This window comes from Hemitrygon akajei, chromosome 15 (assembly GCF_048418815.1).
Source record: "Hemitrygon akajei chromosome 15, sHemAka1.3, whole genome shotgun sequence".
Taxonomy (NCBI): Eukaryota; Metazoa; Chordata; class Chondrichthyes; order Myliobatiformes; family Dasyatidae; genus Hemitrygon; species Hemitrygon akajei.
The window spans coordinates 43,145,498-43,166,327 of record NC_133138.1 but is presented as its reverse complement, the minus strand read 5'-3'; the positions used below and the strand labels follow the sequence as shown (position 1 = coordinate 43,166,327).

At 39.0% G+C, this 20,830-nt stretch overlaps 1 protein-coding gene across 1 annotated transcript in view; it reads right to left on the bottom strand.

Moving 5' to 3' along the window:
- tgfbi (transforming growth factor, beta-induced) overlaps nucleotides 1-20,830 on the bottom strand; it is a 64,109-nt gene that overhangs the window by 35,627 nt on the left and 7,652 nt on the right. The window contains exons 3-4 of the mRNA XM_073067451.1: nucleotides 1,349-1,413; nucleotides 896-1,053 (exon numbers count right to left, since the gene is read on the bottom strand). Of these exons, the coding sequence (XP_072923552.1) occupies nucleotides 896-1,053; nucleotides 1,349-1,413 (223 nt within the window). The remainder of the gene's footprint in view (nucleotides 1-895; nucleotides 1,054-1,348; nucleotides 1,414-20,830) is intronic.

Genomic DNA, 20,830 nt, shown 5'->3' with positions numbered 1-20,830 from the left:
TTTCTTTTCTCTTGTAGTCTCCAGTATGTCGCAAAGGCATACAAATAAAGAAATATATTACTGATCCCATTTGAGACAAAGTAAAATAGCACATATTTCTTTTGGCCTCATATCCCTTTTTAAAATGTAAGTAATAATTATTTTTCCTGTTTATCATGACTGTCTACTGGCCCTTGGCTGTCAATGTAGCTATGTGTTCCACGTAAGGAAATATTTGCTGTTTTAGCTAATATTTCAGAAAAGTCTAGATTTTAACTTGTGAGGTTTGTGGTGTCAAAAAGGCACCTGAGACAGCATTACTGTTCTGGGCCTACTGGGAAGCAATACCTTATGTAGAAACAAAGAATTAACTCAATGCGCGTGTAAAAATGTTCCAAATACTGAAGAACAGTAAGGCTCCCGGTTATAGTTCCTATAATTGCTGTAGGACCTAGATTAATAGCGAGCTATGAAAAACAAAGATTATTTTAGCACTTGGTGGCCAGGCACTTTTAAAGTGCCACTAACTGCAGCTGGGCTGCATGGATCATGGATCTGTGGCCACGTCCTTGATTTCATGCATGTTCCAAATCAACCCTATCATATTTTGGATAATGTCTATAATATAGTGCTCTCTGTGGAGATACCACGTTATATCTGTGAGCTGTGTAAATACAACATTATTCTTTATCTACCTATTGAAAGAAATGATTTCTGAATTCTATGAGCTAGACTTTAAATGTTAAGCAGTGAAATCTAACCAATGACATCAATAATAATTTCATCTACAATCACTTACTCCTTTACAGAAGAGGCCATATTGGCAGTAAAATGCTTTCTGAAGGTGTGCAAGGCAAGACAGTCTATGTCTCATTTTTAAAGAAAAGTAAATTGAAAAGATACATTGAATTCCTACCGCAGAGAGAGCTGACCAGGCTTCATTACTGGGAGCAAACATTGTGAAGGAGCCAGGTCCTTCGATCTCTGGTCTGAGGCCGGCACGGTCAGAGTACAGTTGAGTGTCACTCGATCCAACATTTCCCAGTGTATTGTAAATATTGTTAACTGGTAATGCTGCAAAAGTAGGGGAGGACAAACAGCATCAGAGCATGTCAGTAATTATAACAATTGCTGCATGAAACAACTCGAAAACCTGCATGAAAAAATGTTTGCAGGAAAGCTATAAAGTATGCATTGATAATTAGGAAATATCTAATCTATAAAAGTTTCTAAAATATCTAATCTATAAAAGTTTCTAAAGCATCCAATCTAGGGTGTATGATGTTCCTTTACGGGGTGAAGATAAACTGATTTTCTAATGCTGGAAATATTGCAAACAACTACAGAATGTATATTGATCATATCTTACCTACTGGGCAGCCCCTCTCACCCCGCACCTTGGAATATCCAGGACAGCATTCATAGCTTATAATTCTGTAAAACAAATCAAATATGGGCTTCTGATTACTGAAAGTTGGCTTGAGTAGAGTAAAATTTAGTAACATTTGCCAAAGGTATGCCTGAATAAAAGTTAAAATTACTACATTGGCAAATAACATCTTATATTAATTGTTTAATTTAGGAACTTTCATTAGCAGAACAATATAGTTCTCAACCATTTTCTGTGGTCTTCAATGAAGTATACTGAATACAAGATATACACTTACTGTATATACGCCTTTTACTTTCTTATCACCTCAAAGGTGGTTATTTGGCCCATCAAGTCATCCAATGTTCCATTGTTTTCCTGTAACTTATTATCTTTCACATACCTGTCAACTCCTCCCTATTTCATAGTGGTCATTCTTGGGATGTAGGAAGTTAGCATTTGGCTTGTAGAAGCACCCAGAAGAAAGGGAGAATATGCAAATGCCACATAGATAATGAGCATGCAGTCTCATTAGAAATTAAGATGATGTATGTTGTGGATTTTCATGCTGCCACTGGGTGCAAAAACTGGAAGAGCTTTCTATGCCTTTCCATTTTGGTTAAGTTTCTGTCTTGGCTTTATATTAGAAGGCCATGCTCCTCAATAAATGCCTTTAAATTTTGTCAGACTAATGTGCTACATATTATATTCTCAGATTTTTGAGTAAGTTTTTAAAATTAGATCATTTTTCTCAGCAAATAATTCAAAACAGATTCCCATTGGTACCTTAGTCAAACTTAGTTTACATCACAAAACATTTAAGTGCTCAATTAGAAAACAGTATCTGAGGAGGGAAAAGAGAAATTGATGGACCAGATTATGGAGTCATGGATTAAATAACTGATCTCACAACTGACAAAGAAGAAAAAAACTGCGAAAGATAGAGCTATATTTATAAAGCAGCTTTCCCTCAGCCTGGTGTTAGATTCTGCTGTCGTTTGTAGAGTATTTCCGATTTCTAGCACCGTTCGCTTTCTTTGTGAGAAAACAAAGATCTTAACCAACTTATCAAACATTCTGAAAAAGCATTAAGGTTAGGGAGAAAGAAATGGGATTAAGTTAGAAGAGGCAATTTCATAAGGTAGTGTTCTTTTAAAAGAGGAAAATAATCTTTAGCTATTTTTATTAAGTATCGAACTTTGAAAAATTAATTCTAAATGAAGTAAACTCAGCACACAATTACACATATTGGGCCGCCGAGATGTTCAGCGATAATTATGGTTTACAATGTAATGGAAGTTCAGGTACCGCTCCTTAAGTTTCTGATGTATGGAAAATTAGTGGGAGAATGGGATTGTACAATTAACGGAACAGCCTCCTTTCATTTTTGAGATATAGAGGGAATATGGAAAAGTTTTAGTTAAAATAGTGTAAAAAGTAGCAGTTTTGCCAATTCCAAAAAAATCCTCTTGTTAGCAATTGAATGAGCACTCTATGTAGCAGTAGGATTTTGTATGCAGTATCTACAGTGTCTGCACACTAAACAGCACATAGGCAGAAACTGCTTTCAGGTAACACGTATTGATAACTTCACAGTCATTACAACCACAAAATCTAGACCAGTGTTTCAAGGATAAATGATTCATGAAAAATGTGAAACAGAAATTCATGGGTCAATAGGAAACAGGAAAGAATACTGGTGGTGGTGGTGGTAGTGATGAGGGGTGGCACCAGGGAGGTGGGTGGAGTATGTGGTTAGTAAATGTCTGAAGTGAAATTAATATAACACCATTCTGGGAAATAAGAAAAAAGTGCCATTTTTAAGATACTGAGAACATATGAATATTTGTGTATACCAAGATTTTTTCGTGTGAATACTGCTTATCTGATGACATGTTCCTGTGATGCTGCTATAAGCAAGTTTTTCACTGTACCTGTGCATACATGTACTTTTGCGTTCAACAATAAATTTGACTTTGACTCTATTTGAGGAGCTAGGGAATTAAAATAGAAACAGCAGTGACTAGGAATGGAGAGTAGGAATTTTTTTTTCCCCATAAAGGCAGATCATCAGCATAATCCTCTGGATGGGTGGCCCACTCTAAATGGCTTTATGCTTTCATCATTCAAAAATATTGTAAACAGATGATATGTTCACATATACAGGGAGGGGGAAAAACTTAACTACACAACCCGCAAAATAAACAGCATTGCAAAGAAAAAAAATACTTTACTGTGGTGATAGCCCAGTTGGCACACTCAGAACAAATTAACTCCTATTGACATTAAGGCATAGACTTCTTGGTGGAGTATTTCTTGTACCCTTGGTCCTTTGCTCAGTTGTGCAACTTACCTAAATGTTATCATAAGATGTACAACATCCACAATTTACTTCTGGTGAGATTTTGAATCATATTGATGACCAAGGCTTTTCATTCACAATTTTTTTTTTTTACAAACTTAATTTTGAAAGTTGGTGCTAATGAAAGGATGTAATGCATCTCCCTTGCAGTAACAGGCAGAGTGCCACATGACCTTCTGCCAAACAAATTCCAAATAGACTGACCTGAATTGATATCCTGGTCAAACCCAGCCCTTCCTTCCCCTCCCACCCCTTCCCAAGTAATTTATTAGGTTCCCTTTTTAAAAAAAGATGCCAGAAATAAATCCTGCAAAAGAAGAGTGGTTCCAAATTGATCTAATTAGAAATAAATAAAAATCAACAGAAAGACATCTGATAAGGGATGAGACCAAGCACCTCTCCAGGTTAGGCTGGTAATACGTCAGACCGAAGTACAGCACTTTGCAGCACCTTCACTTTTAGTAAACAGTCTTTTGATGTAACAGGGATCCTGTCAGTACTTTACACAAGTAAATAATTCACAATGACTAGACATTTTACTGGTTGCTCTTCGGACTAATGGGACCGAAAGCGTCAGTGCTTTCTCTATCACTACTTCCCCTATGAATATTATATCACTTACTATGACTACTTACCATATGCTTTGCTTACTTAATTTATACATTTAGTAAAATTACTGGAATATACAAATTTGTACCAGAATAATAACTGTAACAAACTTCAGATTATTTCCCGGACATTATGATTAATATAAATTGGCAGGGTTATCAAGCTATCGCACTGAATTTGATTGTCAGTCCATATCATCTGTTAAATTTCTTAAGTAAAGCAAGATGATTGAAGGCTTATTGTAACTATATTTTCTATTATAGATGTAGATTGCAAAATTGATGCTTAAACACAATAACTGCTTTTTTCTTGTATGTACTTACTGCACACAGATTGCATAATAAGGCCACTTGTTTCTCACAAGTCACCTCTTCGACATGTGTCGGAAATATTCTTTCTAGTTTTTTTCTCAGTAACTAGAATTTGTGATGTTCAAAGTAAGAGTCCATGAATGCTCACTATTCCCCTTTTACCCTATATTTAATTTTGTAACTTGTAGTAATATTTATGTCTTGCACTGTACTACTGTCACAAAACAACAAATTTCACGACATATCAGTGATATATGAGCAGACGGAGCTCGTCAGCCATGGTTGGCAGCTCATTTAGGAGAAGGAAAACTCTGATCACAAACCTTGCAGCTATCCCACTCATGGGGAAGGCTTTGGGAGTAAACCCCGATGGAAAAATGTGGAGTTGGAGTCCCTAAGGCAGTCCTAATTTGAGTTCAATGTTGACTGGTAACTCTGGTACTGAACTGTATCTGTCTCTGCCGTTCCTTTGGGTTCATCAGACGTGGGGAGATGGGGAGCTTGCTACATGGGCAACAGCTGGCTCCCCATATACTGCCCAGACTTTCGTATCTAGACAGCTATAACACAATATCCATGGCCAACTCTGACTGACAGCACCCTCAGATCAATGATGATAAACCTGATTCTTATTCTAATAAACGTTTACCCAAGGGCTATAATTTCTACCAAAGTCAAGGCTTAGATTTAATGTTTTCAATTGATAGATAGATAGATAGATAGATACTTTATTCATCCCCATGGGGAAATTCAACTTTTTTTGATTTTTTGATTGTGATATAGCTTAATCAGCTCAGAGTTCGATCAGAGTCAAAAATTCTACCATCAGGTTCATGTGTTACGATTTCATAGGTCATTCACCCATGTTATAAAGGAACAATGCAGCCAAATTCCATCCTCCAGCATAGGATGCACTACTCTACTGCTCACATCTCTTCCACATTTAAACAGATTGTGGATGCATATTGTTTGTCTCCATCTAACATGACTCCTGCCATCCACAGGATTTTTAAAAATCCTTACCACCAGATTCTTCTACCATTTTCTTAAAATTTGTGCCCTTGGGTCTTTGACTCCTCTGTGAAGAAAAATACATCCTTCCAATTCATTTGAGCACTCTATATTATGTATCTCAATCTTTTTTTGTCCTCATTCTCTCTGTTCCAATGTGAAAACACCGCCATGTCCAACTCTTCCTCTCAGCTACAATATTCTAAACCTGGCAAGATTCTTGATAAAAAGAGAACAGAATCATGGAAGAATTCAGCAGGTCAAACAGCATCTGTGGAAGCAAAAGGTCCATGCTTCTGTTTCCACATCACCCAGGACATGCCCTCTTCTCATTGCTAGCATCAAGGAGGAGCCTCTGCCATCAGAGTCCTATATGGAGATTGAACCTCACTATCTTATTTGCTTTGTTTTTCCTCCCTTTTTGCATTATATGCAGTATATAAGTATTTAATTTAGTAAGACAAAAGCTAATGTCTTAGATTTGTTCTTCTGTTATTTTATTATATACTGTATATATTTCTTATTGTAATATATAGTTTTCTATGTATTGCTGCAGCAGAGCAGCAAATTTCACAATATATTCCATCAAAATTAAACCTGATTCTGATTCAGATTCTAGTTGAGTTTCTGCATCAGGACCAAGAGGGGAGAGGGCACATTACCAGTATATATCAGTCTAAGGGAGGGAGACAGAGGCAGGTAGGTAATAGCTGGAACCGTTTGGGGAGGGGATGATGGGCAGATGGAGCCTGGTTGGAGGAGATGGAAAAGGTGATTGAAGGGAGAAGAAAACTGGATGGACAAGTTGGCATGTGGATTCACTGAAAGTGGAATATTCAATGTACACACTTCAGGAAGTAAGCCATCCAAGTGAAAAATGGGATGCTTTTCTTCCAATTGATTTTTGCCCACTCTGTAGCAATGGAGCAGGTTGAGGATGGACAGGCTGGCGTGAGAATGGGAGGAAGAGTTAAATAACATGTAAGTGGAAGCTCAAGAATGCCATTGCCAACAGTGCAACGTGTTCTGCAAAACCATCACCTAGGATAAATTTGCATTCATTAATGTAGTCAATTCACATTGTGAATGTGAACTTGGAAGGGCTGTTTAGGACACTAAATGGTAGTGACGAAGGATGTGAAAAGGTAGGAGGAGAAAGTTCCAGGGATAGGAATGGATGGTGAGGGGTGAGGAGATCAAGGAATCATGAGAGTGGTCCCTGGAGAAAGCAAAAAAGTGGTGGAGATGGAATACATGACATATAATGGGATCACGTTGAAACTGCTCACTATAGAAAAGAATGATATGTTGGATGTGGAGGCTGATGACTAAGAGAATGCTTCCTCATTCCTAGTTGTGAAAGAGGGGGCTTGGCCTGAAATGTTAACTCTGTTCTTCTTTCCAATGATGCTGCCTAACCTGCTGACCTCTGTTTTTGTCTTAGCTTTCTCCTTCTGCTATGCTTTGAACTCTGGTGCTCAAAATATCTTGTTATATATTTCACTTTAATTTGCTGCCTCATGACATTCCCTTTGTACAATTCATTCACAATATGTAAAGTACTCTGAGCAAAATGTCAGGGGCAGGAGTTGGGGAAAGAATTAGTTTCAAAAATTTCCAGGATTGTGTGTAATTTGGAATGGAATCCCCAATTGTTCACGTAGCAGAAAATCTATCTGAAGAAATTTACAGATAAGCTTTCTTTTCAAAACCAAGGAGAAAGACATATTCATGCAATGAATACTCAATTATAGTTTTCTCATCTATAGGAAATTTTGCCCTGAGGAACTTCCTTCGCTCCTGATGAATGCTCATTATTTCCACAAGCTGTTGTAACATTTGTGTCTCCTCTGGGAATTTGCTCCAAGCTATACTTCTTAAGGAGGGATATCTTCCTTTCCAGCTAGTCTAATAAAGATTGAGCATCACTGCTTAATTTAGTGAATAATTCTACTTAGAACATCATTATTTATATCTCTTGAAAAGGTTTCCAATTCTGTGCTGTAGCCACTCTCATAAAAACTAACATCTACAATATTAAAAAAGGCCGGCGGTTTGTTCAGATCTTATTTCTCTTCTTCTGAAAGAATACTTGTGTTTCAGCGAAATAGTATTTGATTTATGTGTTATGATTAATTTAGCTGCACAATTTCCTGATTTCCAAAATATGACCAAGACAATGTATTTTAATCTAAGTTCCTGCTGAAGCAGATGAGCACTTTCACCACATTCTGAAAACATGCAAGTTAAAAAAAAACAATTCCAGAAGTTGGTGTTGGAGCTCAGAACAGTGTGTACCACATAACTGCAGAATTTTACAGCACAGAAGAGGGCTAGTCAGCCAATGTGTCTCTAGTCGCAAGCAACCCATGAGGCAAATTATTTCACAGTCTAACAACTCTGTAAAATAAATTTTTCTGAAACTCTGTCCTCACTCAATATAAATTGATCCCTCATCAGCAATCCTAGTAATGGCCTTATTCTGTTTTCTTAATTGAAAGAAAGCTTTATAATTTAGAAAACAAATATTGCATCTTAATTAGTCTTCTCTGTTTCAATGTAAGTAGCCTTAGCAACTTAAACATCTCTCAGAATTAGTTTCTTACTCCAGTACCCTCTTGACATGTTGGCCTAGATATTAGAGTGCACATAGATGGGTGCACTAAATTTTTATTGCAGTGAGGTGTCAACAACTATTTCATGACCTCGGTGCAATCAACTGACACTTGCACAGATTTTAAAATAAAAATGTGGCACTTGTGGTCAAAGGAGTCAGCCTTGGCCTTGTCAGGCTTTTGCTGTGGTTGGGGACATGGGGAGGGGTGGAGTAGAGAGAACCTTGAGCCTGTGCTTTGCTTAAAGTGGAGGTAAAGGAACGGAGCTTTGCTTTGATTGGCATGCATATCGGGGTGAATGGAGATTGGGGCTGATGAGTCATCAAGAACAAAATAAAGGGCCCCCAAAATCATTCTAAGGACAAGGGTCAGGTGGGAGAGTGGAGATGTACTTATGAATTGTGAGTGGAAATGAGACACATGGCCCCTCACCAATTAATAAGATCATGGCTGATCTGATTGCAACCTCAAGTCAACATTTTCCGCAGCAACCTTTCTCATCTTTTGCTTACCAATAATCTATCTACTATATCTTATCAAGAGTCACTCCACTTAAATATAATCAAATACGCTGCTTCCTTTGTACATCAAAGGAAAGTATTCTGAGCATTTTTGAAAGGAAACAACTGTTTTGTATTTCTGTTAAATGAACAAGGATTTATTTTAGAAGTGACTCCTAGTTCTAGATACTCCAAAAAAAAATTTTAAAAAAATGCAAACATACTTTCCTTATCCATCCTATCAAAAGCCCTCAGGATTTTGCATGTTTCAATCAAGCCACCCCTTTCTCAGTGGATGCAGTCCTGGTCACAAGACAATCCGCTATTCTAGATGTCACTTTTGTGTCCATTTTTCTTTTTTTTTGTAATTTATTTTTTTTATTGATGTTCATCATCAAACAAAAATTTCCATGAGATGTATTTCAGACATTGTACATATATCATATAATCATATATGTCACAAATCTCCACAAAGTATTTATCTGATGTATACTCTTATAGAAAAGAGCGGAAAGAAAAACAAGCAAAAGGAAAAAAACTATGTACAAATAGGAAGTGATTTTTTTTTACAACATATTCATTGATTTGTGAGAATAAAATCAGGCCTATCAGACATTATGTAGTTAAACCATTTTTCCCAGTATGAACCAAATTGTTCCAGCTTCTGATTAACAGATGATGTTATCTTCTCCAATACTGCATCCTTTCTTAAATAAAGACAACAATACCTTAAGCAGTGTTGCTGATCTTGTCACACCAGCGTCCTATCTAACAGACGTGCATAACTGCGTCTCACTCTCGGTGGAGGAGACAGGCGGTTGTGGATACAGTGTCTGAACACTAGTTAGAGGGTACAATTAGTAATTGAAGTGCTTACGTGTTGGTGACCAGGTGTAAGTTTGGACTTTTGGAAAGAACATTTAGAGCTAGAGTGTAGCCAGAGGGGAAAATTGTGTCAATTGTCAGTGTGAGACAAGAAATGAAAACATTTCTCAGTGCAGATCGGGAGATAGTTAAATTACATCATTGTTGGATTGTAGGACAAGTAATTTAATAGTATATTATTCAACAAGTATAAAATTGAAACAAAATGAAGAAAAGGCTGATAAATATTACTTTTCATGTTTAATTTCCAAGGCCTACTTCCTTAGGAGTCTGCGGAGTTTTGACTTGACATCTAAAACTTTGACAAACTCCTATAGATGTGTAATGTACAGTGTATTGACTGGCTGCATCATGGCATGGTATGGAAACACCAATTCGTTTGAATGGAAAATCCTACAAAAGGTAGTGGATTCAACCTAGTACATCACGGGTAAATCCCTCCCAACCATTCAGCACATCTACATGGAATGCTGTCATAAGAAAGCAGTATCCATCATCAGAGATCCCCACCACCCGGGTTATGATCCCTTTTCACCGCTGCTATCAAGTAGAAGGTACAAGAGCCTCAGATAACGCACCACCAGGTTCAATGACAGTTACCACCCCTCAACCATCCTGCTCTAGAATGAAAGATGATAACTATACTCCCTTGCCCCATCATTGAAATGTTCCAACAACCAATGATCTCACTTCAAAGACTCTTTATCTCATTGTCTCATGTTTTCATTATTTATTGCAATTTATTTATATTTGCATTTGCACAGTCTGTTGTCTTCTGTGCTCTGGTTGATTTTCAACTGTAAAGGTTACTATTCTGTAGATTTGTTGAGTATGCCCACAAGAAAATGGATCTCAGGGTTGTACCTGATTGCATATATGTACTTTGATAATAAAATTTACTTTGAACATTGAACTTTGGAATCTACAATCTACCCTGTGGTCAGCGGGTAAAGCGTTTCTTTGTGCCTCTCAGAAAAGGGAGTGGAATCTCTTCGTTTTCTGTCACTTCCCATTATGTTCTACTGTGGAAGCTGTGAGGAACAGCAAATAGTTCAGAGTCCCACCAGAATGCACCCTCTCCACTCTTCACCAGAGCCAGAACTGCATTACATGTCATTTAAAAAGCCCCCGAAAAACATAAAGGACTCAAGAGTGTTAGAAATTAGTTCTAGGCATGTTATAATTCTGTCTCTTAATAGTCTGCTATAAAACCACAGCTAAGGAAAGAGAAATTATATATGCTGACCCACTTCTTTTAAACAGAGCTCTCCTCTATAGGAATGTTGTTGATAAATTAATATATAGGAAAAGCGGAGAGCAGAGAGGGAACAAATAAGGAACTGTTGCAGCGAACCTTCCAGCCTCTCCAGCAGCTTAAAAAATATTTGATGAACAGCTCATTTGTACACAACAAGAAAGTCTCAGGATTTGTAGCCAGTCTGTACTTAGTTGATGACCCCTCATTAAACAAGGGATTAATCAGCCAGAGCTTTGGCTGTGAAACCCACAAATGTACATACACAGAGACGACAGAATTAGGCTCTGATGCAATCTCCTGTGTGATGGACTAACTACTGACATGGCCAAAACTCACACTATTTGATGGAGGAAAGCTGCTGAAAATGGACTAACATTCTTCCAAGGAGCAGACAGGGACCAGTGAATTGGCAAGAAAAGGATTAGCTTTGGCCAAGGGTTTTACTGGCCTAAACAAGCAGGCTGGGAGCCATTTTCAAATTGCAATTGATCTATTTGTGAATGAATTTATCTTTGAATACTATACTACTGGGGACCACATAGAGCCAGCGCATCCAATAGTGGATCTAGGGAGACAGATGATTGAAGTTCTGGGAGACAATAGGGGAAAGTCATCCACTAAGTGAAAATGTTATGGCAGAGAAACTGGAGTGTTCTAAAAGGGCATGCCATGTACTGTAATTGTGTCACTGTATCAGTGACTAACTCACCCAAGATCCAATGGACATCCTCTTACAAAGGAAAATTCCTCTTTCCACTCTGATCAGATTGGGGAATTAGAACGAAATAGCACCAGTGAGCAGAGATTTCTCAGTCGATCGAGGTAGGGTGATGGAGAATGCCAGAGGCCAACAGGATCCAGACTAAGGAATAAGTTGAGTCAGCAAGACAAAGTTAAGCCAGGGGTTGGGTTTTGTGCTCTGGATATGGACTGAGGAAAGAAAGTAATATATTGGAGACTGGGGCTTCTAACTACCGTGATGGTGTCTCAGATTCAGGAGTCTGGGGGCAAATGGAGAGGGTAGGCCCAGGGACTGCATCATTCTGGGGTTCTACATTGTACTCAGCAGGTAGAGCATGTCTCAGTACTTTCACTGGGAGGAAATACAGAAGATAGAAGATAAACATCATACCTCTGTGAGGGTCACTGTTAGGTATCACACACTAAATTAATTAGGCAAGTAAACAAGCAAGTAAACTCAGCAGGCCAGGCAGGATCTATGGAAAAGAGTACAGTCAACGTTTCCGGTCGAGACCCTTCAGCAGGTCTCAGCAGGACCTTCTTGAGAAGGCTCTACTGGCCCTCAGCCAGTCCCACAAGGCAAGCCATATCATTTGCCTGCTCCATATCTAGCTTCCTTAGCAAGAGTCAAAGAGAGAAGACACTTCAACAATGTTCTCAAAGGTGCCTAGAAAATACACAATATCCTCACTGACTTGTGGGAAGCCTGTGCCCATGACTACTCAAAATCAAGGAATATCTGGGAGATTATTGAGAACAAGCCTCTTTATGAATGCATGTCGAAGTCCAGTGATTACTGCCAGACTTCCATCACCTTCCGTACCACCCTCCTCTTACCCTGTCACACACCTCCTGCCCTAACTGTTGCAGAGTCTGCTGGTCCCAGATTAGCACAACCATCTGAGACTCCTTGGCACAGGAGTGGAAGCAAGTCATCCGCAGTCTTATGGATGGGTCTCTGCTGTTCATTGGCAAAGTGGTATTTCTTCAAAAGTGCTTGTATTCTTTGGATATTAAATTCCATCTTGAAATTGTGTAATATTGAAGTCAGTAGAAGGTTAACAGCATCTACTGGTTGGAATTAAACCAGGCACAAAGGAAAACAGTTGTTGTTGGCCATTGAACGCCTTTAGGAGTTCCAGCAACACACACAAAATGCTGGTGGAACGCAGCAGGCTAAGCAGCATCTACAGGACAGGGTTGTGTATTAGATATGACCATCAGCTGCATCATCTATAACCTCAATTACCAAGTCAGAGCACAGAATATTCACAGATAATCAGTCTAATTCAATTCACAACTGTTCAAATAATAGATTGTGCCTGCTATCAGCAAGTCCCACATACTCTCAGTGGCCACTTTATTAGGTACACCTGTACTCCTGCTCATCGCGAATGCAAATATCTAATCAGCCAATCTTGTGGCAGCAACTTAATGTATAAACACATACTAACATTGTCAAGAGGTTTAGTTGTGGTTCAGACCAAACATCAGAATGAGAAAGAAATGTGATCTAACTGACTTTGATCAGGGAATGATTGCTGGTGCCAGACAGGGTGGTTTGAGTACATCAGAAACAGATGATCTCCTGGGATTTTCACACACAGCAGTCTCTGGAGTTTACAGAGAGTAGTACGAGAAACAAAAAACATCCAGTGAGTGGTAAAGAAGAATGGCCAGACTGGTTCCTACTGACAGGAAGGTGTCAGTAACTCAAATAACCACGTGTTACAGCAGTGGTGTGCAGTAGAGCATCTCGCATCAAAGTGGATGGGCTACAGCAGCAGAATTGAACATACACTCATTGGTCCAGGAGGTACTGAATAAACTTACCTCTGAGTGTATAGATTCATGCAGACAATAAAAGCAAGTAACATACATATCTCATAAGTATCAGATAGTTGTTATCTCCATCAGGAGAGTCTGTTAAACCTGAAACATTGAACAATAGCACAAGGGCTGAACACTCATGTTGCACAATACCTTGTCTCCTGGTTCAGTTAGAACAGGAAGAATTTTATCAATTCATACTTCTTTAACAACTGTGGATGAGAAAAATGAGCTTTGCTTCTCCAATGAAGCTTGCAGTGTAAAGGTTTTGAATCCATTTTATGTATTTAATCTATGATTCAGATAAACTATTCAAAGAATCTAAAATTCCAATTAAAGCCATCTTGATCTGACCATCTATGACACAAACTGCAAGCCAGATGTCAAAATCAGTTAATCTCAGTAAAATATGCTGCACTCCAGTGCAGAGAAACAATCCAAAATTTCAAAAAGGGCAAGCAAAATTAATCCTGAAAAAGCCCTGTGCAGGCCTGCTCCCAATAATCATAATGACATTTTTTATTCAATCAAAGTATCAAGAAGAAATAACATTATCATTTTAACACCCACAGTAATGTGCTTTTCATGGAGTGCAGTCATCTTTTTTTTTCCACTCATCTACCAGTGGTTGTTTAGAATAGAAATCCCTTGTGCCCTCATCTTATCACAAGCACTCTCTCCATCACTGGAACTTCATTTTACCATCTTCAAGATGGGTTGCAATTAACCAGTAACTCAGACATGCATAAAGGTATGAGCATCAGGGACTCGGAAACATTATCACCTCTGAGTTAACCCTGAAAGCATACAACATGCTGATTTTGATTCATTTTATCAATTCTGCAAACTGCGTCCTTATCCATGGTGTTCAACATTGTTGACCTTCATTAGTCCTCTGCCAGGAACATAATTCACGTTTCAGTTAAACCTTCTAACACTTAGGCATTCAAAGCCACATTGACAGTTGTGCTTTACGTATTGATTCACTTTACAATGGACAATTTTCAAACGGATCAATCTGTAGACACAAAAGGCATCACGGTTTACAGAAAGAGAGTGCGACTATGCTGTTGAGATACAGGATCAAATGTGACTGAATTTAACAGTGGAACAGATTCAAAGGGCTTTCCCCTGCTTTTATTTAGCTGCGTTTCTTTTTTCCTATTCCTTTCTCCTGAACAGTTTGAGTAAAATTCACCTTGAAGAAGACAAACAGTGCTAGCAAATTGCCAGCCCTTTTACCTCTGATCGTATTCTTTTCAGAAATACGCACTTTAATCACTAATAACCATGTTTGCAAAAAGGTCTGGATATGATTGCAAAGGGATTATTCCAACCAAAAAAAAATCTGGGTTCAGTTTAGATGTAGTCATCACCAGAATGAGAAGTCTGCCAATTTTAGTAGCTGCTCGTGTGTGTGTAGATAGAGCCTTTGCTTTGCAAACTGTGAAGGCAGTAAAGTTGAATTTTTCTGCTCAGTCATTCCACACGGTTTTCCCACCCAGAACTCAGGATCTGATGTAGATAAGTTTAAATTTTGAATAAAAACACATTTTTGATGGAACGCATTTTCATATCTTAAATCGCAAACAAGAGTAAATCTGCAGAGGCTGGAAGTCCAAGCAACACACACAAAATGCTGGAGGAACTCAGCAGGCCAGCCAGCATCTATAGAAAAGAGTAAACAGTCGACATTTCGGACTGAGACCATTCACCACTACTGGAGAGAAAAATAGGAGGAATCAGAGTTAGAAGGTGGGGGAGCAGAAGGGAGAAACACAAGGTGATAAGTGAAACCGGGAGTGGGTGGTGGGAGGAGTTGAAGTAAAGAGCTGGAAAGAGCTGAGCAGCAACCTAATGGTATGAACATTGATTTCTCAAACTTCTGGTAATGGCCTCCTCCTCCTTCACCATTCCCCATCCCCTTTTTCCTCTATCTCCTTGCCTACCCATCGCCTCCTTCTGATGCTCCTCCCTCTTTCTTCCATGGCCTTCTGTCATCTCCTATTAGATTCCCCCTTCTCTAATCTCTCTCACCAATCAACTTCCCAGCACTTTATTTCACCCTCGCTCCCCCCCCCCAGGGTTTCACCTATCACTTGTGTTTCTCCCTCCCCCTACCTCACCTTCTAACTCTGACTCCTCATCTTTTTTCTCCAGTCTTGCTGAAGCGTGGACTGTACTCTCTTCCACAGACACTGCCTGGCCTGCTGAGTCCCTCCAGCATTTTGTGTGTGTTTCATATCTTAAATGATTATTTCTTTTCATTTTTAAGAATTTGACAAAGTAAAATTAATTTTACTCACACCTGGCCAGTGGTTGTTAAAAACAACACACTGGGAGGGAATTTAGTCCACTTGTCTACAGTAAAGCTCTCAGGAGTATTTAGCTTCTTAGAACAATATGCAAATAGTTCCTAGCACCAGGGGATAAAGATACTTCCTAAGTGAGAATGTTCTGACTCAATGATCATGCAGCTGTTGTTGCTATCATTGGTTTCTTTGTGCTGATTACTGTCTCTCTTCACAAGATTTATGAAATCTTGCTTTCTTGGCAAATCTGACTTCCTGTAACAGAGTTCATTCCTGTGGCCTGCACAGACTTTCCATCTCAAGTCAATATTTCCTCTGTCTTAATTTTTGCTTTGAGTACATACTTTATCCAGTGTTAAGTGTCGCAGTTGTATCCGTGATATTTTTAAATGAGTCCTTGAATAAATGAAAAATTTAAATATTGTTATCACTCTCATTAAAGTATAATGCTAAGAATTATTAATTTATAAGATATTATCACAATGCATTTAATAGAATGAAAAACCTATTCATTATAACTTTGAAACAAGGAATCGATTTTAGAGAAGACGTGATGTGACATATGCTTAAGTGGACCCAGTTATTCAGGCAACTGTAAAATCCCCAGTCCTCACTACTGGTTATCAGCAAGAACCAGCATGTTGTTTTTGGCTTGATGTAAAATCACTTATTCTATTAAAGAGCACTAAAAATAATATTTACTAGAGAATAACCAAGATTAACTATTAGCAGACTGCTAGTCTCCAGAACAACTATCGGCCTCAGTATCGAAATTGACTGCTCACTGAAGCATTGAATGAATTCAGACATTTCTTTCCTGGGAATCATACATGTATTAATGACTTGAAAAATGCAAGGCAATGAGGCAGCGGTAGGATTCATAATCCATTTCCCTGCCATTTCTCTGACTGAGCTTTCAAACAAAATATTTCAATGAATTTGCCTCCCTCATCTCAGTAAGGCCATGTCCTCTTTGTGACATTCCACCAACACTTACAGGCCTTTCCCGTCTGATTACATTAGAGTTCAAATTGCTTAGCAAGTACATGTTGAGCATGTCACCACCATCACACATTCCCACTGTACCATATTGTAAAAGCACACTGCACTTCATTGTACATTATAACATCACCACTATTGTACACAGTGACTGCACCTGCATTCTGCATGCTCACTGCACCAATATCATACATGACTACTGCACCACTGAGGGTCTCTGTCAGAATCTCAATACTTCACACACTCATGGCATTGGGTTTTAAACAGACTCAACCTCATATAATAGAAGGTTATTCCATCACATGGAATAACCATGGAGATAAAAGAAATGAAACTAGCAAGTGCGGTGCCATGGCCAGATTCGGGCCATTCAGTTTCAAAGGGTGGGGAATGCAAATGGTTGTCGATGGAATGTTCGGATATCCATGAAGGTCCATTGCAAGCAACTGGTGGTGTGGTGTAGACAGTCTGCAGCCATTGGTCATGGTCTGCAAGTGATCACTTGATCATTGGATGGAAGGATAGGTGGTGATCATTGGACTGAGTTCGGAAATTGGTGAATGGAAGGAGTTAAATAATCAATGGCAGGAGTTTGTAAGCTGGGCAAGGCTCACTCTTGAGTATGTACTGTAGGTGTAGGTCACTACTATGGAAGGGTATTGGTGGACTCCAAGAAAATCTGGTAAGGAAACTGAATACCACTGGAGTTCTGGTTTGGTGTTTGATATTCTATGTGCTGTTCACTCACTTGTTGCCACTTGCGCAATTTGTTTCTTTTATGGTGCAGTGGGTGTTTGATGTTTTCTCGAACAGTTTCCATGGTGTTTTTTGTTTCATGGCTGCCTGTAGGACGAATCCCAGAGTCTTAGAAAAGTACAGTACAGAAACAGGCCCTTTGGCCCATCTAGTCCATGTAAATCAGTTGTATTCTATATGCCATCTTTCCATAATAATTGAACTTTGAATCTTTGAGTGTAAAGGTCAAGATGGCGCTGAGCTCTGATGTCCATCGAGTTTATGGCCCAGACTCAGCATTTTTTTTTTAGGTTTGTAGGGGTAGTTTGGGGATTGTGGGAGGAATTTAGGGGTTAGGTTAAAGTTTATAGACAGGGTTGATGGGGAGTTAGAGGTCAGGGGCATTAAATGAAGAGTCAGGGCAGGAACCAGTGGTCAGAGTAAAAGTTGGAGCTCTCCGCGGTCGGAGGTCCTGGGGTTCGTGTTGTCAGGCACTGAGGGTGAAGACCAGCAATCTCTGTGGTCAAGGACTGTAGTCAGTGGGCCACAAGGACAAAGGGTAGGTGACCCTTTAAGTCAGAATGTCCTAGGTTTGGAGGTCCATGCAGACAGAAGGCACAAGGATTGGTGATCTGCCCCCCAGGGTGGCAATTCCCATGGTCAAGGTTAGTGCGAGTACTGAGGTCGAGCTTAAATTTCAAAGTCTGGTGATTGTTGAGTCCTGGGGTTGATATCAGAGAATGAAGCCCAAAGACAGAAGACCGATGTTGGTGAATCTGGATTTCAGAAGCCCCTTATCTGTAAGTCAGGTCATGGACTGAAGGTCGGAGGTCCGATGCCTGTGAGTTTGAGTGTTTAGGGCCAAAGGACTGCAGTCAGAGGTCTGGCGCTGAGCTGTCCTGGGGAGGAAGGCCTGTCTGTATGTGAACATGGCGGCGTGCACAGCTGGGAAAAGGGCCTGTCCTGCTGTTACTTTGATTTGTTGCTGTTGTTATTGCTTGCGTTATTCTGATGAACACTGTGGACATGTTATGTTGATGCCAGAATGTATATTGACACTTGCAGGCTCCCCCAGCATATCCTTATGTTGTGTTGGCAGTTAGTGCAAACAACGTGTTTCACTGTACATATGTTTCAATGTGTATGTGTTAAATAGATTAATCTGAATCTGATTCTAAAGGGTACCCACATCTGTCCTGTTCACAGCATTGGCCTAGTACTTGCCCTGGGAAGTCCCCTATAAATAATACAGCAGCTGACTTTATAGGACCTTTGATAGTCCATTTTTACAAGAGTGACTTCCAGACTGCATATGGGACTCTAATGCAAATAAAAATCCCAGAAGTAGCTCCTAAAGAGGCACTGCACATTATTGAATACCACCAAGATTGTTGCTTCCTTTATGAGTTCAGTGGCAACAATATCAAGTACTCTAGAACAAAAATCACAGGCTTTGTGAACATTCATGAGTTTCACTCATGATTTACCTTTATAGAAATTTAATTACATTGTGCAAATAAGTATTTTAATTTCTCAGCAACCAAATCGTGTTGCCTGCAACACTGATGGAGCTGAATGGTGATGTATCATAACCATCTGATGCCATAATTTCAGATGGTAATGACAGGGCAGACAGGAGCGAGATTCATCAGCTCGTTGAGTGGTGTAGCAGCAACAACTTTGTAATCAACGTCAGTAAGACCAAAGAAGTGATTGTGGATTTCAGAAAGGGTAAAATCAGGGAACACACACACCTCAGAGGGATCAGAATTTGAAAGTGAGCAGTTTCAAGTTCCTGGGTGTCAATATCTCTGAGGATCTAACCTGGACCCAACATATCGATGCAGCTACAAAGAAGGCAAGACAGCAGCTATATCTTTTGTAGTATGAGGAGATTTGGTATGTCATCAAAACACTCGCATATTTCTATGGATGTACCATGGAGAGCATTCTGACTGGGTGCATCTCCATCTGGTATGGGGTGGGTTGCATAGGATTGAAATAAGCTGCAGAGCTGTAAACTTAGTCAGCTCCATCATGGGCACTAACCCCATAATATCCAGGAGATCTTCAAGGAGCGATGCCTCAAAAAGACAGCATCCATCATTAAGAACCCCCATTATCTAGGTCATGCCTTGTTTTCATTGCTACCATCAGGAAGGAGGTACAGAAGCCTGAAGGCACACACTCAGCGATTCAGGAACAGCTTCTTCCCCTCTGCCATCTGACTTCTAAATGCACATTGATCCCATGAACAGTGTTTAACTACTCTTTTCTATTTTGCACTACACACACACACATATACGCATATACACATGAACACACAGACACACACACACATATATTTGTGTTCTATTATTATGTTGTTGCAAAGACAACAGATTTCACAATTTATGCTGATGATATTATACCAGATTCTGAATGTACATTTTGCTGTACTGATAAGTTCATGCATGTGCAATGCAGAGAAGACATTCTTACTTCTGAGTCAAGTCATAACTTAAAAACATTTAAACATGACATAAGGAATTATTAATCTGTACAGCAAAATGTTGTGTTGAAAATCTGTGATCAGTGTGAATTATGGTTGTAGTATATAATTACTTGGTAGTTACTTGGGAACAAATTTCTAACCACTACTACATTATGAGTCATGGAATTAATCTGCAGACATACCCCAGTCAGACATGGATCATGACAATCCAGTGGTCATACAGGAAATATACCAATTAAGACTCTTGGGTTTTTTGTTTGCAACATCAGTGCAATATGTATCCCATTAAAAAAGCAAGGCTTGCATTTATATATCTGCTTCATAACCTCAGGACATCCCAAAAGACTTCAAAGTCAGTATGCTTTTTTAACAGCTGTTTCTTTTGAATGTAAAGAACTCTGCCGTCAATTTGTCCATAGCAACTCACACTCCTACATAATAAAAGGATAATCTATCTTTATTTGTCTTTTTTAAACAACAAGTAGCAAAGAGAAAACATGAAAGGTGAAGTACATGAAAGCAGGTTTGTTTACACATTTAACTACATTTTCTGAATAAAGAAATATCAGCAATGAGTAATATTATGATGATGGTGGAGCAGTGGTTAAGCAACCGAATTCATAATCCGGAGGCCTGCACTAAATTTCCAGTGAACTGATTTCAGATCCCACCTTATGACCTGTGGAACTTAAATAAAGATAACCTAAAATTTATGAAGGCAACCGTTGCTAGGTTTTTGGACTGATAATCACAGAAAACATTGAAATATTACTCCATAAAAACACTTCCAGTTTATTAATGTTACCAAGGAAGTTCTTGA